The sequence below is a fragment of the Mastacembelus armatus genome, chromosome 24 (assembly GCF_900324485.2).
Source record: "Mastacembelus armatus chromosome 24, fMasArm1.2, whole genome shotgun sequence".
Taxonomy (NCBI): Eukaryota; Metazoa; Chordata; class Actinopteri; order Synbranchiformes; family Mastacembelidae; genus Mastacembelus; species Mastacembelus armatus.
The window spans coordinates 9,029,133-9,054,321 of record NC_046656.1 but is presented as its reverse complement, the minus strand read 5'-3'; the positions used below and the strand labels follow the sequence as shown (position 1 = coordinate 9,054,321).

Here is a 25,189-nt window from a genome sequence, read left to right as displayed (position 1 = left end):
TATCAAATGCTGGTTAATTTACGAGATCTAAAATAAACCGAGCACGCATTAGTATGAAGAATACAACTAAGAAGAAAATAAATCGTAAACTGGCATAAGACAACGCTGGATGCCTTGAGTTGAAAGTGGGTACGCGATAAGGCTGAAGACGACGTGCGTGGTGCAGTGGTAGATCTCGACGCTGCCTCGCTATAAACAGTAGAAAATATCTTGGCTGGCTCACGGTTGGTTGCAGCCGCGGCTCGGTGCTGCTCGGTGGATGCATGATTTCCAGCCATATAGCCGCAAAACGCGTAACACTGGTTGACGGACGGGCTTTTTAGACCGCATGTTTCAGAGCTGATCTTTGAAGTAGCACAACAATGGGCGTGGAAGTCGAGACAATATCTCCCGGTGATGGTAAGTGCCTTTATCCGCTTGTGTGTGTTTTGATGCGGGGGTGGTGGTGGTGGTGGTGGTGCTGTTGGGGCTCCGGCTCCGTAGTTCCCCGGAATCTGGTTTAAATCAGTGTTAAACAGAGACACTGCATTAACATGAAACATAAAGCTCGGTGGGGTGTGATGTCAGGTGATTAAGTAGTGAGAGTGCCGTGAACTAACGGTGCTATAAATAAAGGCTGAGAAAGCCCACATTTTTACTGTGTTCATCATCAGCACTGACGCCTGTTCAGCATCAGTACAAGTCTCCATACTAAATGAGTGAAATCTCACACGGGGTGGAATCACGTTTCATTTTAAAGTCTGATTAGGCTGGGAATTTATATTTAAGGTGTCCTTGGCTGAGATGGTGCAGGGTCAGGTAGATCCAGCCTTGTCCCTCACTGTCAGTCCCACTAACAACATATTTTAACCCCCCCCCCCCTTAACAAAATGAGTGAGTTTCACCATAAGGCTGAGAAGCTGGTATGAGTATGTGTGCAAGCATAGGTGGAGGCTTTGTCATTCCTACAGTCTCATCAGACATGACCCAGTCACTTTTGGTCTACAGGTTTGTCTCCCTGTGCTGTACAGATCAACAATAACACTTGTTCTCTCTCCTGACAGGAAGAACGTTTCCAAAGAAGGGCCAGACATGTGTTGTTCATTACATAGGTAACTGAGTCTCTTTGTTTTTGCCAACCACCAAACCAGACGTATGTCCTGTTTCCCTGTTGAGGCAGGAAATGTATCCCTGTCTGTGTGTCTGTGTGTTTTGACATTATCTGGAGCACGGCATGGCTCGGTCGGCAGCCAGCTCTCAGCGTACACAGTCTGCGAGACATGTATGAACCCGTGCTGCTTCCACGATCAAATTAAGGGTGGAGCCACGGCCACACACTGAAAGTATCTATTTGCTTGTGTTTTGAATCGTACTGAAGGAGATTTTTGGTATGTCATGGTGCCAGTGCCGTGTTTAGAGCCTGTACTCACAGATACACACACACACACACGCACACGCATGCTTTCTTTTTCCTGTTTGTCCCTTGTCAGATTGCCCAATTTTGAGGTGGGGCAGATAGACGCTTGAGAAATAAATTCGGGTTATTTTGTGCGCTGTGGTGGCAGTCCAGACATCTAGGTCAAAGGGAAAGTAAACAAAGCCTAGTTCATATGTTGTCAGCCTGTCTGTGTTTCACTGGGCTGATACATGGTTCTAAAAGTTATGGCATTATGTCTGTAGTAAACAAGTTTGATTGCATGTACATATTAGTGCACTGTATGTGCATATGTGTGCATCCACTCTCACTTGAGCCGGCCTGACGTGAGTGTCTTGCTCTGTGAATATGTTGATTTCTTTTTTTTTTTTGTTTGTTTTTTTTTTGTGCATTTGTTTGACACTGACTAACCCCGGATAACAAATCCTGTGTTGTGTTGTTCAGCCTTTTTGGGACAGTGGAAAAAGTAATCAGATTTCGCCTTAAGGCCTGATCCCCGCAGAGATCAGCTACTGCCGTAACGAATTATTCTATAATTGGAAGTGATACATCTCAGCACGTGAAGCTACTGTATTGAGCACTTCACGGGAGTCCTGCGTAGTGAGGATTCGATAGTCGATTGCTCTTCGCCCAGTGGTTTTCTTTTCCTCCACCTACCAGTATTTGGTTAGTAAAGTAGTAAAGCAAAAAACGAGTTGTAGTCCCCATCAGCAGAGCAGATTTTACATACACTTCTGTCATTAGTTTGTTTCCTTTTGGCACAGTCACGTCATTAACTGCTTTTGTGTGCACTTATCACCTCCCTGCACGTAATGAAATTGGCTGCAGTATCCTGTCTGCAAGACCTGCTATCACAGGATGTGCCAGAGACTGGGAATGACCTCTGGTTCTTTAAAGCTGACGGTGCGATCTACAGCTTGTGCTCTGACTCATTCAAGTCCTCCTTATGCAGCATCTCCCCTTTTTCATTTTTGGACTCCGTCGCCAACCCTTGAACTTCTGGTATTTTGGCACCAACAACCTGCAAAATACCAGAGGTTAGGCTAAAGCGAGGACTTTGCCTATGAAACAGAAAACATGCTATTGTATCAGCAGGATAAATGCTTTTGGTGGCATTAGTAGTGGCATTAAAGGGTAGAGCTGTACTCCATGTAAAAATAAGACTTGAAGTCTTGAGCACAATCCATGAGATTCTTTGAGGATTTGCTTTACAATAAGTAACATTTGTGGCTTTCTTTTAAACGTGTATGTGCCTGCAAACACAGGTCACATTGTGATTTCGTTTTCATTTTGCCCACATTTTTCATTTTATTAACCTAGTGTAACTTCAGAAGACATTAAGCTCTTACATTACTGGAAATGGAAGTCGAATGGGGGGGGTGAACTCCCTCCACCCCTCCTGCTTTAGGCTTTTTTGTGTTGATAATCTCCAACAGGCTGAAGTATTATATTTGCTTTTCAGGTCAGTACGCTGTAGTAAAGACGGCGGCTAACCCACATTTGTTTTATTTTAAAACCTCAAAGACAGGATTAGTTCAAGATCTCACAAAGAGATAGCAGGGGTAACAGAGGGTAGCGGTAGATTTGGTACATAAGCCTGTTCAAATCATCCAGCAAAGCCACAATCTGCACCCTACACTTGTTAGTTTTCCAGTCAGCAGAGGTAAGCACAGTGTGATTTCCCAACACGTAATTTGATTTGAAACCACTCGTCTGCAGCGTTTAACACTCTCCTAGAAATTCTCTCACGCTCTCTCACTGCTTTTACATCCTCACTTTCCCCTCTGGGATTTCGAACGTGCAGAAAAACACACTTCAGATGACAGAAGACAAACAGATAAGTGTGTCTGACTGAGAGTAGTGGGTGCCCAAATTAGCAGAGTGGTCATTGCTCCAAGGCTGGGAAGGGCTCTGGTGTCATGAAAGTAGCAGGACAAAATAATTCGAAATTCTTCTCTTTCACACACATCGAGGAAATCTCAGAGCCAGACAGGCAGGCTGGCCTGGATCATGTTGCTCTCATGTGTTATCATATGTTTTGCTCGTGGGTTCTTTTGCACTGGACTTGCTCTGTTTTGACTCATGTCCACCCTGAGCTGCCTGGTGCAGTGTGTGTGGTGCACACACGTATTTGACTGGTTAGAAAATGCCAGATTTGATCACAGGTTTGAAGAGATGTTAGAGTTTGAAGTGCTCGTCCTGTTTGTGAGGGGTCTTGCAATCACAGGCTAATTTCTGTGTGTCACTGTAGGAGCGACATGGAGGCATGTGATGTCATGCCTATATGTGGACGTCATTCCTTACCATGTTTGTGCTACAGACTTGCAGCATGAAACGTGCTGAAGCTGAGACCTATAGGATCTCGGTGTAGGGCACAGAAATAGACAGACTGATACGCCAGGCTGTATGGCAGAAGTTCCCAGACTCTCCTTCCAAGGCAAATGTTGTGATTAAATGGCAGAGAAGTGCTCAAACCTACTTCTACATTAATAAATAAACACCCAAATCAACTGGACCTTTTGCTGAATTATGCCCTCCAATTGTCCTGCTGTGTCAGAATGCATGGAATCAGAAGAAGTACATGTTTACTCCACACTGACACTACTCAATTACTGATATAAATTTACTGTGGATCTCACCCAAAGGGGGAACCGTGTATCATTGAATATTGAGTTGTCTGTGTGTTTGATAGGCCTTTCACAGCCTGGTAGTCTGACGGAGGTGAAAGGATTTCTTCTCACAGTGCCCGCCAGAAAATATGGGACAGTTATATGAGTGGTTTTATAGCGCATTAATAATTATCCAACAAACCCTGCAGAACCCTGTCACCCCATACGTTGTTCTGAATTGATCTTTGTGTGGCACGTATGATGATTTTAGATTTTATGGCAACCTTTAAGCTTCTGCTGAGGATAATTTTCAGGCAGCTCATGCTTCAGTGCTGAATTTGCACTTTACAGTCTGAAAATATTCCCAGCGACACATGTACTCCCAGTTTGCTGAGTATATTAATGAAGCATGAGTAAGAATTTATTCTTTCCATTGAGACGTGAATGCCTGCAGCTGTGAGACACGGAAACACATACGAGTTTCTCGTAGACAGTTAGCTTTACACGCATCTCTTTTTATCCACACTTGGACCGAGGGGGTTGTTGTACTGGCAGCCGTCCTAGACGGGGGTGAGACAGGATACAGTAAGCTGAGTAAAAATAACCCCACCCCTGTGTGCTACTCCTTTTTGCAGATCTAGCCAGAGCACTACCAAGTAAAAGCCCCTCATGTGGGGAGAGAGCCTGGGAGCCAGCCTCAGGAAGGGACGGGCTCTGCTTTATTTTTGCAGAGACCCCACCCGTGCATAGCTGTCTAAAGAGTGATAACAGAGAAGGGATACAAGTGGGGTTTGGGAGTAGTTTTGGATGTCTTGGCTTTCCTGTGAGATAAAGTCTGATACCCATGAGAGAGACATTTAACTGACTTGTCTTTATCAATGTGTAGTACACTGAGGTAAATTTTAAAGTATATTTCAAACAATGATAAACGTCTTTCTTTAGGATGATGCAACTGGCTATTTTCTTCAGGAAACAAGGAACAGGTGGAGCTTTTTGTTCTCCAGCTGGTTTCAGCCTGTGCTGCTCTTTTTTACAAATCAGTGAAGTGTTTAGGTGTACAATATATCAGACATCCTAATCACCCAGCAGTGCTGAGGATATGATCCCTCACTGGATTCCCACTTGTGAACATTTCTCCGTCAGAGTATCCTTGCATGTTGCGGGCACCGCTGCCAGACATGAAACCCACGTTTCTGCAGTTGATGCAAGAAGGTTTTGCCCGTGTGCTACTCGAATACCCTGTAGCAGGTGGTATCCGCCTGTGTGCACTTGATGACTCTGTGATTGGACTGGGCCCAGCCCAGTGATATCTGGGCTACTGTGATACTTGGACCTACTAATTTTAGGGGGAATGAAAGAGGAGAAGGACTACAGTACCAGCATTCATATGTCTAAATGAGCCAGACACCATTAGTAAACTTTAGTTAACATGTGACTTTAAATGCCAAGTATTCACACTTTGAATTACTAGAAGAACAAACTCCAAAATAAATCCTGGAAGATATGATTAAAATCTCCAGTTATTGTTTTGTTCAGTTTTATCTAACAGTATTGAATCAGGATATGATGTAGCACATTCTTTAAATTCAATATTACATTAACATTCTCAGTGCAACATTTCCATTAATGGCCTAATACAGCCAGCTTCAATCAGTCATTTCCCACAATGAATTGTTGTTACATAAAACATTTAGTATTTCTCTAAGAAAGCTAAGTATCATGTAGGTTATTGACAAGTAATGAAAGAAATGTGTGCTCATGATATGGCGAGTATGTTAATCTTCTTCTTGTGTATAGGATAAGTTGTAAAATGGGAATCTTTCATCCCATGGCGATAATGCAGTTTTTATTTACGAGCAAGCTGGCATTAGGCATCTGACAAGCCCTCCTTAACAAGAACTGCGCATCACATGAGCACCACAGTCTGCGTCGTTATAGAGTTGTTTTCCCGGGTCAGAAAGTTTACGTGAGTTATGGTGGTAGAAGAACGTAGCGTCAGATGACAGCTTGGATCCCCTTAAGGCAAACTGGCAAAGAAGTCAGGGAGTGCATGTTAAACCCACTAATAAAGTAGGACTAGTGTTTCCATATCTTTAGCACTGTTTAATGGCCCCAGTGTTATTATCATGCTTGAATGGTCAGCGTGGTTCTGTAGGAGCTCTGCCCTGCCTTTGTTACCCTTTTCTCCCTGTGGTCTAGATACAGGCAAGCAATGGCCTAGTTAACTTTAAAAATAATCCACTAAATCAGGCCATTGCTTCCTGATTCACATTCCCGTTGTTCATTTGGGTAACTGAAAGAGACCCAAGATCCTGATAAGACTCCCTGCCAGAATAATTCCTCAGACTGGAGCCAGTGTTACTTTCCTTTAGTCTTAAAAAGCCCCATTCCAAACACAGAGAAAAGGCTGTGCATTGGCATCGCACTGCAATAAAAGACAGCAATGAGGTAAGGCTAGGTACAGTACTGCTATTCATGAGAGCAGATAACATTACAACATTAACATTATTAAACCAGCCGTTAAAACAAATGTGACACTGTTTGGTATCAGCACAACAGAATGGTTAAATTCCTAAACAGACTCTCTCTCTGACTTTTTTTTTTTTTTTTTACATCTCTTGGACAGGTATGCTGCAGAATGGGAAAAAGTTTGACTCCTCTCGAGACAGGAACAAGCCCTTTAAGTTCAAGCTTGGACGGTCGGAGGTAATTAAGGGCTGGGAGGAAGGAGTAGCACAGGTAAGACGGGAAACTTAAGGCACTTGCTTTGTCTTTGACATAGGACATTATCATACCATGATCCATTTCATACCTTGTTATTGCAGTTGTGAACCTATTTATTCTTATTTATGCCTGTGACGTTTACAAAACCACCCATTTGTTTGCAGTTTGTATTGTGATCAAAGTTGTATTTATTTAGCAGTGCATTGAGAAAGAACAGATGTATGGTTTTTAAGTAGTCTTTTGGGTTGGTGTGTTCAAATGCTGGTGGGAAACACTGACATCATCTTCTGGAGTTTGCATGGTACAAGTGCAGATTAAGCCTTGAACCACAAAGCATCTTTTTCCCCTGACTGTTACACTGGCATGAGGCTACACCACTGATCTGTATTGGAGAAGCAGGAGAATGTGCACAGGTTTTGCACATACTCATTAAGTTATTCGTCTGGGACAGGAAAATGGGAAAAATCTTGTAACCTGCACAAGCCCCAAGTAATAGCAATTAAATAGTGATGTCTATATTTTGACCTCCACATGATTAACATGCTTAGGGCTGTGTTTTATTTTTTTTTCTCCTGTGCTTCAGATGAGCCTGGGCCAGAGGGCTAAAATCACCTGCACACCAGATATGGCTTATGGAGTGACAGGCCACCCTGGTGTCATCCCCCCTAATGCCACTCTCATATTCGATGTGGAACTGCTCAAGCTGGAGTGATGCCTCGGGCTAAAATGCAAAGGCCGAAGATTAATTAGGCTGCATACGCCATAACCTGTGTCTACAGGGAGACCATACCTGGCTGCTGCCTCCCACCATCCACCTGCTCTTCTTTGATTTCTTCTTCAGTTCAATATTTAAACGTATCTACCGCTGCTTTGTTGCCATCATGTCATTATAGATGTCGCAAGACAATATTCACATGGAGCAAGACTTTTACACACACACACACACACACACACACCATGTTGTAGTTTATGTTTGTTATAGATGCTTTTTGTTGAATTTCATTTAAAGTTGTACATTTTGTTGAACCAAGAGGAAATCAGTGATACGACAAAAAGCCGTACAACATTGCAATCAAAACATACTGCCTTACAGTTTCAACAATAGAGGAAGGGTACATGTGTTGCAAGTTCAATACTTCTGCTCTGTATATTAACTGGGCATTATATACCACTGTCTGCATTGCCACTTTGATAAAGGTTTGTCCTGCTGAATGCTCTGAATGATGTTGCTATGTTTAGTATCTTTTATACCCCTCATAAACATGTACTGCAAGTGTACCCTGTCCAGTTTAACCCGATCCTACACTGTACAGAGCTCTGTAAGAGCCATCGCTACTACTGCGACAGTTAATCGACCAACTCTTGAATAAAAATGGCATGTACTGTGTTAAAACCTCTGTGTCCTGTCATTTGTCATAACAGAAAAAATGCAGATACAGCACCTCCAGCAACACTGCCCCCTAATGGTAAACTTTATAAAATGTACACAGGCGAGTAAACTACAACTGCGATATTCATAGTTACTATATTTTATATTATTACATGTGTAGTGAAATAAAAGCATGTGTCTCCCACCTACTGTCACTAACATTGTGTATCAATAAATAACACCGAATTTGGGGACTGTTTTAACAATACTTAGAATTACTTATCTCCACGATATTCAAACATCTTGGTTTTAGAAAGTACATCCGGTGTCTTAGGTCAAAGTTCATCCACTGACCGTAGCCTGCGATTGGCTGATGGGAAATGTTGTGAAACTTCATCGGACAGACGAACACACGCAAACCTGACGGAGCATAACAGACGACAAGGTCAGAAAAATAATGTTGAAAGATATTTGTATATGCAGAAGCGCTGTGAAGCAGGAAATGCGTCATGTTGGCGGGCTGGGCTTTGCTTTGTTGTCTGCAAATGTAAACAAACGTAAACACGGTGCAGGTGTTTGACGCGGTTTTAGCCAGCGGCTGCAGCTCAGGCGACGTTAGCCCCCAAATTATTGACGTTCCCGTGTTTTACTTTGTCACCACTGTTTTGTGGAAAAGTGATATAATCGTCTCATGGCTTTGACTCTTCCAGGGAAAACGTGTGGTGTCGTTTGTTTATGAGTTTGTGCAGCTGGTGGAGCCTTCACGGTGCTAAACACAAGCTAGCTAACACTTGTCCCGTTTCCAAAAGGCCAAATGTCAAGTAAGAACATAGGAAACATTAAAGTTAATATTATAGTAGTAACAGTTCAGATCCTGTGATGGGCCTGTCCTCTAAGATAAACTGTGTCAACAAGCAGGGATCCAACAGTGAAGGTTTTTCCACTCACTCCTGTTGACATGCAAACAGCTTTTCCCACCTCTGCACCACATTTCTCTCCTTATTGTCCCTCAGGTGATCCATGTGTGTCTGACTGGACCAGCAGTAAACATGCTGACTGCTCAGAGGGCATGTGCAGGGCTGGCTGCCCGCCACCTGGTTAGAGCGTCCGTCTCCTCGACCCACACACGCCGCTCCCCTGTCCACACTTCCATACCAGGTCAGACCCAGGTCGAGCTGGATCCTGAATGGGCCGGTCTGGCTAAGAAACAGCTGAAGGGGAAGAACCCAGAAGATCTGATCTGGCACACACCAGAGGGAATCGACATCAAACCTGTGTACACCAAAGCCGACTCAGCCGGTGTTGCTAATGAACTGCCAGGAGTGTTTCCCTACAGTAGGGGGCCCTATCCCACCATGTATACCTACAGACCATGGACAATCAGGCAATATGCTGGGTTCAGCACAGTGGAGGAGAGCAACAAGTTCTATAAAGATAACATTAAAGGTAAATGTGCTTGTACATTTTCTGTTTTTAGCTGAAACACTGTGCTTTAATGTCACCCTTGTTTTGTGCACACACAGGTTTGGACACAAGTTTGTCACAGATCAGAATCCCCTTCAGATAACCAGCAGCTATATGGTGTTGTTTCACTGAGGTCCAGGCCAATCAACCTCAAGTTTTGTTCTGATTATGGATGTCTCCAGTTGTGTTTCTTAAAACGACTCACATCTTTACTTTGTCCATCTCCTTTCTCAGCGGGGCAGCAGGGTCTCTCTGTGGCTTTTGACCTTCCGACGCACCGTGGTTATGACTCAGACAACCCACGAGTCCACGGAGATGTCGGCATGGCTGGAGTCGCCATAGACACAGTTGAGGACATGAAGTTGCTTTTTGATGGCATCCCCCTAGAGAAGATGTCTGTGTCGATGACAATGAACGGAGCGGTCATCCCTGTGTTGGCGATGTTTATTGTGACTGGAGAGGAGCAGGATGTACCCAAAGCCAAACTAACTGGCACGATTCAAAATGATATTTTGAAGGAGTTTATGGTGCGCAACACCTATATTTTCCCCCCGGAACCTTCCATGCACGCCATTGCAGACATCTTTGCTTACACCTCCAAGGTATGTTTTTAACAAACATGTTTTTAACAAACTGTGAGTAACAAACAGTACTTCAACTGTCCCCTTATTTTTTATGATGCCTACAGTTATTTTACATCTTATTGGTGTTTATTGTAATTTATTTGGAAATGTTCACAGCACATGCCCAAGTTCAACTCTATATCTATTAGTGGCTACCATCTTCAGGAGGCAGGAGCTGATGCCATCCTGGAAGTGGCCTACACGATTGCTAATGGCCTGGAGTACTGTCGCACTGGTCTGAAAGCAGGTTTAACCATCGATGAGTTTGCCCCAAGGTATGGAAAACTGCAAAAATCACTGTTAAGGTTCTGCCTCACATAGACTACAAAGGTTTTTCCCTCTGCATGGGATTGAGTTAAAGCAGGATGGAAAGGCTTCTGTTAACAGTAATTTATGCAAATACTTGCAATTTAGCACAACCCAAAGTATCCCATATAGATACGGAATATATGTAGGCTACAGGACAAAGATGAGTGAAGGCATATTGGACATTTTAACATGTTTAGGATTTTTGATGTCATTTGCTATTTTTTGGTCAAGAATTAAACAAAGGTTCAGTTGTATCCCAAAGAGTTACCTTGCTTCTGTTTCTTTGTGTGATTCTCTTTGGGTCGCCCCATCTGATGCTCCACTAAGTTAATTTATTTCCTTTTTCTTTTCAAATCAATGATGTTCAATAATGTACAGCTGCTGTAAACAGTAGATGGTCTATTCAGAGAATGACAGCTGTGCCACTTCACCCTCCCAGGCCTCACTAATTTTCTCTTCATATGTCTTGATGTGACTTTTTTTCACTGCCTTGCAATTACTCAGATAATAGAAGAGTTAAATGTGCTTCTGTATGAGGAACATCCTTACCACCCAGTCCAGCTTGACCTTGCTCCACATAATGATTTCTTTAGGGGCAGGCCTTAAACACATGATGTTCGATGTAATTATCTGTTAGATGAATCATTTTTTTCCCAGATAATCACATGCATATTTGTCGGCATGATGGCTTATTACAGCGCTGGATGTGATTTTTTGATGACGTTTGTTGTTTGCTTCATTTTCTGGTAACAAGGAAGTAGCATCTGTTCATAGACATCACTGGGAGAAGTCTGAGACAAAAAACAGAAAAAAGCCTAATAAGATTGACATTTTGAATTGATCAGTCTGTTTTAATACTTGTACTTGTATCCCTCTTTTTTTTTTTTTTTTTTTTTTACCTTTTTATGTGCTTGCTGTCAGGTTATCATTCTTCTGGGGTATTGGGATGAATTTCTACATGGAAATTGCCAAGATGAGGGCAGCCAGGAGGTTATGGGCCACACTCATTAAGGAGAACTTCCAACCCAAGAATGCCAAGTCTCTCCTCCTCCGTACACACTGCCAGACCTCAGGCTGGTCTCTCACTGAACAAGTTAATAAAAGTCATAATAAGAATAATTAAAAAAAATTAAAATCAAACTTAAAATGTACTTACAATGATTAAAATTTTGTGCTGTGGCTACTGTTGTTAGGATCCATACAACAACGTGATCCGCACAGTGATTGAAGCCATGGCAGCTGTGTTCGGGGGGACCCAGTCACTACACACCAACTCATTTGATGAAGCCCTGGGCTTGCCCACAGTGAAGAGTGCTCGCATTGCCAGGAACACCCAGATCATCATCCAAGAAGAGTCGGGCATCCCCAAAGTCGCTGACCCCTGGGGGGGATCATATATGATGGAGGCTCTAACAGATGATGTTTATAACACAGCCATGAAGGTTTGTCGTTTAGGCAAATGTCCACTAGCCTGGGTTTCCATCCCAGTACTAAAGCTGACCTGTTATATACAGCCAAATCTATCTTTTTGAATGTTTTTTTAAAAATGTTAACTTTTTTAAACCATCCTGACTTGTGGCTGTCAGATTTTATTATGTCATAAAGCATGAAGTAAAATGACTACAGAAGTAAACCAACATCATGAAGACACATTTTTTACAGTATATATATTTTTTCTACTCTGTAGTTCATTAAAGATATTGAAGATATGGGCGGCATGGCCAGAGCTGTGGCAGAGGGCATACCAAAACTCCGTATTGAGGAATGTGCAGCACGTAGACAGGCCCGCATTGATTCAGGTAATCATCTTATGGCCTGAAAGCGGCTCATTGTCTTAGCTTAAGCCAGTATGGAGCAATTCTGCAATAAACTTCACATGAAATATTAAATTTATTGTCCCTCAGCAGAGAAGTTTCTATTATGCAGACGATCTTAGTCTTGCGTTATCTGAAATACACTCAGAAGTTTTTATAAACAGTCCTATTTTGTTCTCGTTTGATTGTGAATTCAGTATTTAGTCACTTGCAATGTGATTTTTGTTCAGGCCTATTGAAAGTCTATTGAAGCCAAGCAGGTGATTAGACCCTGAAGACTGGATAATAATGTGAAACACAAGATCATATCAGCTCACAGTGTGTATTGTCTTGTTTTCTTTGCAGCGATGTGTATGCATTTGTTGTCAGGGTGTTATCAAGGAGTTTAATTGAGGCTTTGTTGTGTCTTTATGGGATTCACTTGTACGTGTTATCAAAAATGACTGAATGGAGAAGATCACAATGGTAATTCCCATGATGCCTCCTCTCACTGGTGTTCATATACCACCAATCACCGCACAGGCTGTAATGGGCATTGACAGAATAGATTTATGCTGCTGGTGAACTTTGGGGGAGGATGATACAACCCATCGGCCTCATCACTGGAAAGTGTTCTCTATTCTAGGAACACAGAGCAATTACCGTTCTTTTTGTAAGATGATGATTTTCTTTCTAATGAGGATGTTAGCACATTTTTGTAAGAATTAAATTATGTAAAGATTACCCAACTCCTGAAGTTATCCGTATATTCACTTATCTATATTACATAAAGTTGATATTGAGTGGAGATATGTTTGGTGCGTAAAGCAGCTGCTGACTATCTATATATACCCAAGAAATAATAATAATGTTAAAGGAAAGCATGGTTTTCTGTCTTGAGCTCCTGGATTATGCTAATGACTCAAACTGATTCTGATGGTCTGAGATCTTCTTGAGTGGGTTTTCTTGAATTTTGTGCTGTGCTGCCCCAGATGGGCTCAGAATACTTTCTGGTGCTTTAAAAAAAAAGCATTCTGAATCCTTGTTTTGCTCCGTAGAGACGTTGTAACAGGGTGTTTGGATGGCTCCTTTCTGCCTTTCCCTAAAAACATTTGCTACTGTGTCATGTTGTTCTTTGTTGCTGATTGATGTGCCTCAATGGTTTTTCTCTTTTCCTTTTTCAGGATCAGAAGTCATTGTCGGGGTGAACAAATATCGTCTGGAAAAAGAGGAGGCAGTGGAGGTGCTGGCCATAGATAACACTGCCGTACGTCAGAAACAGATTGAAAAACTGACAAAGGTCAGTATTCCTTTGAGAATCGACTTCTAGATAAATCAGTAGTATCTAAAAGATGAGTTATCTGTTCCTTTTATATATATTTTCTTCAAAGAAATGTTCATGTAACATCACAGTAACGTAGGTAAAGGACAGGGTAAGGGCAGCAAAACATTGTAATACTGAAATAGTCACAGTTTGTGCATACATTTCCTCCATATTGGCATCTCCCATTTGTCCTGGACTGTTGAAACATTCAGCTTTGCATTTTTTACATGTTGCACACACTATTTGCAAATTAACAGGAGAACGCTTCTGAGTTGGTTCTGCCTCTGTTGGAAGGTCACTGGGCATCAACGTGGCATTACATTTGAAGAGTAGCTGTCAGAACAAGAGAAAGAAATATCACACAGCTTAGCCAAGAACAATATCTCCGCTAAAGCATGTGCAAAAAGCAAAGTAAGGGGCATCAAACTCTGTGTAAATGTAAATGAGAGCAGTTGTATTTTTAAGAGAAGGAGCATAATTACATGTGTGTACTTCATAAATGATTTCCCTGTGGACCAGAATTAGAAGTAGATGACGTGAGGATTGTCACAACATGCCAGTCCCACATGTCAACAAGTGATTGATTCATTTTCATAACTGTGTGTATAGTTGGACCTTAAATATGCCTCATCATACAGCAGATGACTAACACAGAGACAGTGTTTGAAGTGTTGTATGTGTGGTTCAGACAGTCGTTTGTGTCCTTTTTAGGTGAGAGAAAGTCGGGACCCAGAGGCAGCGAAGAAGTGCCTGGCAGCCATTGAGGAGTGTGCAAGAACCAGGGAGGGCAACCTTTTAGGTCTGGCTGTGGAGGCAGCACGAGCTAGGTCAGACATCCCACCGTCACTAACATCTCTGACTGGAAATCTCACTCTGTGTACTTATATCTGCATGAATTTAGTTTCAAATCCTGAATGTAAGTCTCACAGTTGTTTCCTGCCTTCACTGCAATAAGATGTTTTCTCAGTACGAATGGATTCTGTGAAAAGGTTACACACAGTAGTAACATCAGATAATCTAGTCTAAGTGGAAAATAATCTACAATCTTATAAGTGTTATGAGAAACATCCTCTTTCTGTAACATCCTCTATGTGATTTTTGTTTCACATGCATACACCCTTTACATGATCACTATTTTTCTTCAGTGCTGTTTTGTTTTTGGGGAACTATTAGTATTTCATAGTATGTCTGTGGTCAATATTATTTACCTGCAGCATTAAGACATCAAGATATTTAACTGTCACACACATGGAGTGACTGAGGCTCCGATAGTGTTTGAAGACAAGAAATGATCTGACAGCTTGTTTTGCACTGAGCATCGCAGTGTTTTGTATAGAGCCCACATGCTGATCACAGCTCACTTGCTGAGAGACACAGACACAGCATGCCTGAGATAACATAACATCAGAACTCTAGTCTAAACAGCCCATGATATTGCACTACTATCCCTGTTTATTTGGCTATATCCTGGGGATAGGATGATGGGATTTTTTTCTCAATACGATTCAAAGCACAATATTTTATGTACGATTCAACTCAGTCACAGTCCAATTAAAATTTCAGTGACAATGTGTGACTGCTGAAAACCTGTGCTTTATTCTACTTTCCTTTTTTAGCACTGGGTTGTAAAGAAAAAACATGTTCAAAGTTCAAATAATATTTCTCAAAAACATGACATCTTCTGATGAAACATAAAAGAAGTGTAAAAGAATATCAAAATCTCAAAATAAAGAAATGTAATCTGTAATGAAAATAGAAACCTAAAATTTTTTTTTTTTTTTTTTTTTTTTTAATTTGAAATTAGGGTAGTCCACCTTTGAGAGTTTACAATATCTTCAGCTGTGGAAAAGACACGTTCGCTAGGAACTAAAGTGGTGGCAGGAATAGATAAGTAGGTTTTGTGTAAAAAGACCAAATACTGCCATACCCATGACTCAAATGCAGGTGAAGCATATTCTATCTCTGTATTAGTGGCATCACCTCCTTCAGCTCTCGCTGCTGATGTCTTCAGTAAAGTAGGCCCTAGGAGACCTTAGCCTATATTAAAGACAACTGCGCCCTCTGTAGGACAGATTTGAACTAAATGATGGAAAACGATGATGGCTGTTTACTAGCATTATGTTATCTTATTTACAAAAAATATAAACTGGTGTACAGTATGTATGTAGACTAATAAATAGACCTAGACCACGCAACACATTTCTAGATGTTTTTGAATCACAGTATATCAAATTTCAATATACTATCCCGTCCCGACAGTGTGCTTTCATATTGAATAATTTGCTTTTAATAGGTTGACTTGCTGAATAATGTGGTAATCATATTGGTAACCAAGCACACTGCAGTAAAATGTTGAACTCTCCAATGAAAAGACAAACAAATTAGCATTTAGTTTGTTGAAGGTGGTTGTTAAAATGATCTGGAGCTGCATGAATTGTTGTACTGTGTTGTTTATTTAGTTATCAAAGATACTCTCTGCTCCTTACTCACAGATGTTCTGTTGGTGAAATAACTGATGCCATGAAGAAAGTGTTTGGGGAACATAAGGCCAGCACCAGGATGGTAAGCGGGGCTTACCGCAGTGAGTTTGGGGAGCATGAGGAGATCACTGTGGTCCACAACAGGTAGAAAGTACCAAAACTCAACAACAGCTGGTACATCACAAGGAACAATTGATTTCTTATGTTTCAGGCTTGTAAAAAACTTGTTTTTCCTTTTCAAATCTCAAGAGTTGCAGAATTTAAGACGCATGAGGGCAGGAACCCTCGACTGCTGGTGGCAAAGATGGGGCAGGATGGCCACGACAGAGGAGCTAAGGTCATTGCCACAGGGTTTGCTGACCTGGGCTTTGACGTGGACATCGGACCTCTGTTTCAGGTCAGTGTCATACAGCAGAACCATGAAGTTTTTTAGGAGGTAAAATCACACAGGCAGCTAAAGTGTATGGTGACTGCTGCAGATGGATAATAATAGTAAGAAAAATCTAGGCAGTTTTATACAATGGGCATAAAGAAATTTTCCCTCATTTGCTTTCTCTTTTATTGTGTCTATAATTAGAGGGTTTCATTTTATTTAAAAATGTGGATTACATAAACATTTGTCAGTATACAGTAGTTTTCTAGATGATATTTCAGCTTGTCAGACACAGGCACATCTGATAACTTTAATTACTGATGGCTGCATTCCATTCAGATGTGTCAGAGCGAGGGTCCTGTTATGTCTCTGTATCTGGCACAGTCAGACCAAGGCAGCATTAATGGTATTAGTCCCCCCTGTGTGCTATGACAAATCGAGGTATGACCTGTGGAAAAGCTCTGTAAGCAGTTTGACTGATTCTGTTCTCTGTGTGAAAGAATTATTCAACCAGTGAGAAAAATTTGATGAAGTTATGCTGAATATTTCTATGTTCTCTGACCAGAGTGGGCAGAAACCATTCATGTCTTCTGGGAGTCAGGTTCAGCTTGTTTTGCAAAATAGATTCTGTGCTGCTGTTGTATCATATTATTTAATAGTGACTGTTTTTTCTATTATTTTGTCGACACCATTTATATCAATGAGCCTAGACTTCATTTCAGAAACACCTCTCTGTGTAACACCCAGCACTGTGGAACAGCAGCACTTGCGGTTTTGAACAAAAGCTGAACATCCACCTGAACACATGTAGGGAGGATTTATTGCAGGACTGCTGTGCACTGATTCCTGGTTGACCTTCATGTGAACTTGTGAACCTCGGTCTCAGACAGGGTAAATGGGAAATACGTGTAGCTTTTGAAAGTAGCGTTCAGGGACATACAGCTTACTAAATTTTGACATTAGTGATGTTGCTAGTGACGAATTCACGAAGGAATAGAATATTCTGTGCAAGTAATTAAATACTGGATATCTCTTGAAAGCACTTCAAAGGGTTCTTTGAATACAAGTAACACAGTAGCTAATAAGAATTAATCATAGGATTGTTTTTAAGCAGTGGATGAATATTAAATGAAAGTTACCCCAGAGTTTTCACTCAATTCTAGCTGAGACAGTACTTTGTGTTGGTGATAATTGGAAGTGTTGTCTTTTGTTTTTTCATAACTGATGTCTGGGGGTGAACAGACTCCCCTCGAGGTTGCCCAGCAGGCGGTCGATGCAGACGTTCACTGCGTTGGGGTCAGCACACTTGCTGCAGGACACAAGACCCTGGTCCCAGAGCTCATCAAAGAGCTACGGAAGCTCAACAGGCCAGACATCCTGGTCATCTGTGGAGGCGTCATCCCACCACAGGTAACATGTGACTCTTATTGTTGTATGAAATCTCTAAACTTAACGTTTCCCCTCATTTCCCACTGTCATGTTCTCTTCCAAAACTATTTATTTTGAAATGTACATGTTTAAACTGAAAGTCAATACACTAGTAGCTGTGCACTTCATCTTCATCCTGCCCTTCATAGCAGGTATAGGTACAATTACAGTCATACATTTTTATTTGGATTTTGAAACCTAACATTTTAATCTAGATTTAATGTTTTTAAGATCAGTAAAGACGTGTTATATTTCCCCAGTAACACAAGCTAATCACTGCCACAGTGCAGCCTCAATTCGTGTCACTGTGTTCCTGTCAGGCTTGTTTGTCTGTAAAATCCATTTCATCCTTTTTTGGGGGGGGGCAAATGCTTTGAGCTAAAATCATCAGTAGTTAATTTAATCAAACAAGGACTGTGTCAAATTCCTCTTTAGCTGTGGTTAATGTGTGAACTGTGTTCCACCTTTGCCTACAGGACTATGAGTTCTTGTATCAGAGCGGTGTGTGTGCCATCTTCGGTCCAGGAACCAGGATCCCACAAGCTGCAGTGGAGGTTATCGACAACATTGAGAAGAGCCTGGAAAACATCCGTCAAGCCATGTGAATTATTGAAGAACTAGAAAAACTGTCTATTCATGTTTTTACAACAAAGTCACACATGAGATCCCATGTTTCTGTACAGAGTCAGTTTGATTTTAGCCCAAGGTTGTAACAAAAATGTCATTCCCCACTGAGAGTTCAGAGAATTTAATTAAAGTCATTAAAACTGTTAAATTCTCTGTATATTAAATTTAATTTGAATTCTAATCTTCAGATTTTTTTCATTTTTCATTATAAAAAAGTTTTTTTTCATTGAGCATTACCACTCAAAATCTTAAGAATACTCTTCAAATCCTGATTGACTTAATTACTTCACTAACTGGAAACTTCCTGTATAATATCCCTGAAATTCTGAGATGTAAGTGCAAACTGATTTATGGTTAGTACTTTGTACTTTAGTATGGAATGTAATGCTTTTATTATACAATATCTATGTGTAATTTGCAGTACCAATACAGTAGCAATGGAGAGACATACATGTTTATGGACATTCTTGAAAGTGGCCTTGTGTTATTTAAATATCTTTCCTTTCTGAATCAACTTTGAAGTAACTGACTTCTGTTCAAAAGCTGATCACAGTTTATGCAATACTATTTTTCTAAGTGTGATGTAGTCTGAATCTGATTTATCAGGTTAAAATAAATGTGAGCCCTATCTCCACATTATGTGAACTGCAGTACCTTTTTCTGAGATATGCAATTGGTTAAAAAAGTAGGTGAATTCTGTCTGTTTGACATCCCATTTTACTGTATGTTAGAGGTCAAGATCTTAGGTGAAGGATGATTGCTCAAACCAAACTGGTGAGAGTCTGAAATGTGGGAGGATGATTTAGCTTGCAACTGTTCAGACATTTCAGTAATTGGTTTGATGGAGGTGGAGCATAAGTGCTTGTCAAAGACTGTGACCCTCAGAGTAATTATTCCCTGGAGATACTGTATAGACCCATTCATTTCTGGTTGCAGCTGTTTTTGTCTGGCTTGAAAACACATTTGGGTGTAAATGTTAGGACGTATTACCTTTACAGAATGTTTTATTTTCAGAGCAGCACCTTACAATTTACTATAATTAATCTGATATTTGATAAATCTGAGTTTGCCAGTCCCTGGCGGGAACAATGAGACCGGTTGGCACATGTAAGGCACTGCACTGCCCTATTTTGTCAACTGTCTTAAGTAGGCAATGAACATGCTTTTGTCCATCTGCAAAATGACCGAGATGTTTCTAAAATGCCTCAAGCTAACGTAATTTATGTGGTATGTTGAGGCAGTCTGCTCCCACTCAATTTTCCTGTGATACATGGATGTAGTTATTGACACCACTTTATTGATCCCTGGCAGGGCCTGTACCTGAAGTGACCATAAGGCATACTACCATTATGGATGATCTTGTATTTGGAACGTATGCAAATATACACGCTGATATTTTATTTTGAAGAATTTATATGCATAACGACATCCGAGTGACAGCACTGACAGCTGCTCTGGATGTCTGAAATGACACTGACTTTCAATATCTCAAAAGGAAAACACACTTAAATTTCAGAATTTACATAAATGGTGACTGTACACTTGCTTATACTTGCATCCGTGCATGACTAGAATAATGACAGTGACTGTGTCCTCATTAGATATAGCCACAGCAGACTTGCTCTTATGTATTTACTTGTTTGCTGGTGTAGTTCAGTTATACACAAAAAATATGCTCAAAGTTCACGGCATTACATTCACAAATTTTAAAATCAATTCAACACTCAACAGTAGTCACAAATTGCACAACACTGCAAGATTAAAATGACAAGCCCACTGAATACTTGATAAAGGAATTACAGGTGACACTCAGGTGACTACAGGTGACAAAAGAAATCCCTGGGCAAAGCAGAATAAGAACAATTTTCTGTTAAACTGAAGCTTATTTATTGACATGAACAGCTTATTGTCACAGAAAACTCTTTTAAGGCTGAATTATACACTGGTGTGTGCACTCTGTTTTTGATTTTAATCCAAAATCATTACTAATAAACTCAAAATAATGGCAGCCTTATCCTTTAAATATAATAGCTTTTTCACTTTCCCCATCCTAAACAACATACAGACCACATTTCTCATATATGACACGTTTGTTCATTTTGGAAAAATTTTATAGGGTAGATTTATAAAACATGATCTACTTATAGCCATCATTTAATTCAGACATTTGCCACAAACCCGCCATGGTATTTCTGACCTAAAACTTTTTCTGGAAAAAACACTGATTTGGTGTCACAAAACAATCAATAATCATCTACATCGTATGTCAGTCCTGAAGAATTTAGATATCTGCTATAGTTGGTAATTTGTGCATTACTTTCTTAAATTTTATGTGGCTACAACATCTTTCATATCTTGCTGTATCATTACGTAAACTAAAGGCTACAGAAATACTGCCAGGTTAACAGCATATAACTAGAATAACATCACGCAGTCAGAACAATGCAAGCATATAAAACATACTTTTTAAAACTACTGCTGAATAATCAACTTCATCTTCCCCTGCGTCTCACTTTTTAATGTCCCTAGGAAACGTTGCTATTTTTTTTTTTTTTTTTGTGGTATTAAAGCTTGTTACTATGATTGGTTTTGTTTTTGTATTTGCGGTGCATTTCAGTATTTACAGTGTGTCTATATTTTGTTGTTTTCTGTATTTGCAGGACATTTCTATATTTGATTGGGTTTTTCTGGATGTCTAGCTTGTGTCTGTATTTGGTTTTCTAAACACTGCACCAATGTCAACAAATTGGTGAAGATACTTAATTTGTTAGATAGCAGTGTGTTGTGCTGTTAACTGACATTGTAATTATGAGACCATTAATATTTCCACAGTTTTCAGTGGAAAAAGTCTATACTGAACGGTAAAGTCATTTTTCCGAAGCATGTGCTGAAAACAGCAAAGTATTTTAACCCAAAGTCATTGTCCTTAATTCAGTGATCTCTCGCGAAGAAGACTGTGCAGCAGTTTCAGGCTGTGGATTCCTCACATCAGCAGTAATCATGTAAATGCTGTTATTGATGTTGTTTGAAACTTGGCATGAAGTCGAGCCTAGGCACCACCCCCGCAGCTGTTTCACCTCCCTTTTGAAGCTTCGGCTGAAGATGTAGTAGATCAGAGGATTGTACACGGTGGAGCTCTTTGCAAACATGCACGGCAGCAGACTGACTTCAGGTGGGATGCTGTTACTGTCATGGAAAATGGACCACAGGCTTACCATGCCATAGGGTGCCCAGCAGCCTATGAATCCTGTACTGATCAGGACAGCAATCTGCAACAGGACAGGAGGACAGCATCAGTAAAGTTCACCATCTCAAATAAAAACCGACCTTGAAAATTTGCATTTCACTTTTGAAAGCCACTTCCACGTGTTCAATGCTTTTAGAAGCTAGTGGACTAAAGTCAACATGGCAAAGGTCACTTGTACTGGAAGTCCCCAAACCTATAATAATAAATGTGTCACTTACGACTAACAGCCTGCGATGGAGCTTAATAATGTTCGGAACTCGGTTGCTGTTGCTTATCGACTTTTTGTAGGTAAAATAGAGCTTGATGGCGATGCCAAAGTAGCAGCAGATGATGATGACAATAGGCAGGACGAGGTTGAAGGAGAACATGAAGATGACGAAGGAGAAGCCCTCATGTTTCATCTGTGCCCAGGCAAGTGAGCAGGACAGGCCGAAGGGCTCCGGACCATACCGGCCCCAGCCCAGAATAGGGAAGAGAGACCAGATCAGCGCATACAACCAGATCCATATACACAGCATCTTCACCTTCATCCAGCTGATTTTCTCTTCTGCAGAGAGAAAATGAAAGGATGTCGTTTTATTGTTTTGTCTTTCTTTTCAGCATACTGTACATTATAGATAAATGAAAAAGGCCAACAATGGCATCCCAGTAAACATACTAACAATATGTACTATATATATATATATATATATATATATATATATATATACATGTATATATATATATATACATATATATATATATATATATATATGCACTTCTATCAGGGTTTTGAAATTGTGGATTACTTACTGGGTGACTGCATGTTGAGGGACACAATGAAGCGGACAGTGGCCAAAACAGTGAGGTTCATGATGCTGGCAACACCAAAGAAGAACCCTACCAGGCCATAATAAATACATGTGACATCTCCCCCAAGCCAACGGTGGCTCCAGGCAGAGGCCACAGCCAGCGGGTACATGGTGACAGCTGCCCCCAGGTCTGTCACTGCCAGATTCACGCTCAGCAGCTCCGGCGGTTTCATCTTTGAAGACTTTTTGAATGCCATGATAAGGACTAGCAGGTTTCCCATGATGGAGAGCACGGCTGAGACAGACAGGAGGAGACAAAGAAGGGCACAATGTGGTTTCACTATAATAGAAATCTGTCCAAAACACATTCAAAGTCCATGTTTAAACGTATCCTACAGAGCTGCCTGGATACCTACCTGTCTCTGTGTGGCACATTATACTTTGTTTTCCCACTCGTACACATACGTGTTGGACAATTTCACCGCAACAAACAGATTATCTACATTTACAGGCCTGGGCTGCATCACTGCTGCTCTAGAGGCCCAGTGAAGTGTTTGTGTTCTGTGTATGAAACATTGAGTGTGAAGGATAAAGTACATGGTTCAGGAACGAGAATGTGAAAAGTGTCCATGAAAAGCTTTTGTTTCCTTTTGGTTTGTGTTGTGCAGCTTCAAGGGACAAATTAATTAACGAAACAACACTGAGCTTAGAAATGTCTGCTACACTGAATATCAAACCACATCAGACAAACAACCGAACAGACGGGATGTTACAGTTGCATAATGGTGGTGTAGCAATAAACCAACCAGGGTGTAGCGTAGCCTTTCAGTGTTACTTCCTTCATGGCTCATCCAGTGTTTAATCTTGTGTTGTTCGGTTTTTAAATTTTGGCCAACATCAATTTGTATCTGATTATGTCTTTTCAGAGTAACTAACTCATTTTCAATGAAAGCTTTGGCCATTCTGAGAAACCGCGTGGTTGTCATGAAACAGAACGAACTGAAGTAGCACTCACCGCATTAAGAACGATTATGAAAATCTGCAGAGTAAATATTCAGTCGTCTGACTCATATTAACAGCTGCTCTCTCCTTTCTCTCCATCCCTCTCTACTTTCTATCCTCCTCTCCCCTCCCCTTCTTTCCTCTCCTCTTTCTTTTCTCCTCTATACACTCACCACAACTGGTCGAGGCCACCCAGACTGAGCCTGATTTTACCGGACGGTTTTTCTTCCGTTAAAGGGAGTTTTCCCCCTTCACAGTTGCTGAGTGCTGCTCATGAGGGATTAGAGATGATGAAGATGAAGATAAAGTGCTTTGAGATGATTGTATTGTGATTTGGTGCTATACAAATAAACTGAATTGAATTGAATAAACAGATGCAAAGCCCAGTGACCTGATTAACTTCCACTTTCACATGTCAATAGCTGTAACCACTTAAGGCACAGAGATGAAAAGAATCAATGGAGACACCTCACTGCTAATACGCCTATAAGGAAAGTGGGTCTTACACAGATTGGCATTTTTTCTATTGAGCAGCACAGCATGTGTCCATTAAAATCACAACTTATGTGACCTGACATTATACTTAAGGGTTCAATGTATCTGTAACACCTGCTCTCTAAGTCGCTGCCAGTCAATCAGTGGAGGGTCTTTCTTCATTTCAGCTCATACTGGTACACTTTGCTATATATAGAGGACAGATGTTCTCACTGAACACAGGTTTTTAAGGCATATTTTGGTGGCACACATTACATACTCCATATTAAGATATTAAGATTTGAAATGATGTTCACACTATAACAGGTCACACCAATTTAACGCTGTTATATTATTTCGATACGTCATAGAGGTAGTTTTCTGTTTTTTTCCCAGGAACATACAATATGACTAGAAATATATTGTCATATGACACTTCTCTCCTGTCCGTACACGTTTTGCTCTAATTGTCTGACTTATATACCACAGTGCTGTATATGTTTTAGAGACAAAAACGTCATAGAGGTGAAAGGTAAAATAATCACTAACGTCACAGTCAAATTTAAATCACTAAGTTACATTACAGTTACATTACAGATCTGATTTATTCTAACATAAAATGTTATTACAAAGACAGAACCAGCCACATAGTCCCTCTCTGGATGACTATAGACCACATTAAAGGTTTTAATGTCTCTTTTAATTACACTGCTTTGCTGGGTTTAGGCACCAGTTAAGAAAACTGCATAATGTCATAATATGTCATATGAAAGATATCTAATATGGTCACACACTGCCCCCTTCCACACACACACACGCCCAAAAGTAAAATTCAATCCATAGCATTGTGGGAGCCCAGTGTGAGAGTTTTTAAGCTGGAATGATGAGCTCTCAAGTTACACTGAAAACAGCTGACTTTGAACTTACCTACAACCAGCAGGTAGCAACCTGTGCCGACGTCTAGCGCTGGAGATAAAGTGGAGGTGTAGATATCCATTGAAACGGTGATGAATAAGCGAGATGAAGACGGAAGAGTTGACTCTTCACAGGACGTAAAGAGAGAGTCAAAACGTGCCGCTGTTGATGCGCTCCGTTTCCAGGTCCATCTGTCCTCAGTAGGAATGTAGCAGGCGTTCAA

The 25,189-nt window shown here is 40.8% G+C and overlaps 3 protein-coding genes across 5 annotated transcripts; 2 read left to right on the top strand and 1 right to left on the bottom strand.

Annotated features, from left to right (window-relative positions):
* The first annotated feature begins 212 nt into the window (after nt 1-212).
* Nucleotides 213-8,140, top strand: fkbp1b (FKBP prolyl isomerase 1B). Of its 2 annotated transcripts, XM_026318181.2 has the most exons (4): nt 216-399; nt 1,044-1,091; nt 6,650-6,762; nt 7,331-8,140. In XM_026318181.2, the coding sequence occupies exons 1-4, from the start codon at nt 363-365 to the stop codon at nt 7,457-7,459; spliced, it is 327 nt and encodes a 108-aa protein (XP_026173966.1). In that variant the 5' UTR covers nt 216-362; the 3' UTR covers nt 7,460-8,140. The 2 variants fall into 2 exon arrangements, with proteins under 2 accessions (XP_026173967.1, XP_026173966.1); XM_026318182.2 differs by lacking the exon at nt 1,044-1,091 and having other exon boundaries at nt 213-399.
* A 321-nt stretch (nt 8,141-8,461) lies between these two features.
* On the top strand, nt 8,462-18,985 carry mmut (methylmalonyl CoA mutase). 2 transcript variants are annotated; one of them, XM_026319373.1, is made up of 13 exons: nt 8,462-8,561; nt 9,130-9,562; nt 9,815-10,182; nt 10,321-10,478; nt 11,434-11,605; nt 11,706-11,954; nt 12,200-12,311; nt 13,490-13,605; nt 14,341-14,456; nt 16,122-16,253; nt 16,359-16,506; nt 17,725-17,892; nt 18,387-18,521. In XM_026319373.1, exons 2-13 carry the CDS (start codon nt 9,166-9,168, stop codon nt 18,513-18,515), a joined length of 2,265 nt encoding a protein of 754 aa, XP_026175158.1. In that variant the 5' UTR covers nt 8,462-8,561; nt 9,130-9,165; the 3' UTR covers nt 18,516-18,521. The 2 variants fall into 2 exon arrangements, with proteins under 2 accessions (XP_026175158.1, XP_026175159.1); XM_026319374.1 differs by lacking the exon at nt 8,462-8,561 and having other exon boundaries at nt 9,166-9,562; nt 18,387-18,985.
* Nucleotides 18,986-21,126: 2,141 nt separating this feature from the next.
* opn8b (opsin 8, group member b) lies at nt 21,127-25,066 on the bottom strand. The gene is made up of 4 exons (XM_026319088.1): nt 24,979-25,066; nt 22,577-22,870; nt 22,003-22,331; nt 21,127-21,806 (listed from the first exon to the last, which is right to left on the bottom strand). The coding sequence occupies exons 1-4, from the start codon at nt 25,046-25,048 to the stop codon at nt 21,444-21,446; spliced, it is 1,056 nt and encodes a 351-aa protein (XP_026174873.1). The 5' UTR covers nt 25,049-25,066; the 3' UTR covers nt 21,127-21,443.
* Nucleotides 25,067-25,189: the final 123 nt, after the last annotated feature.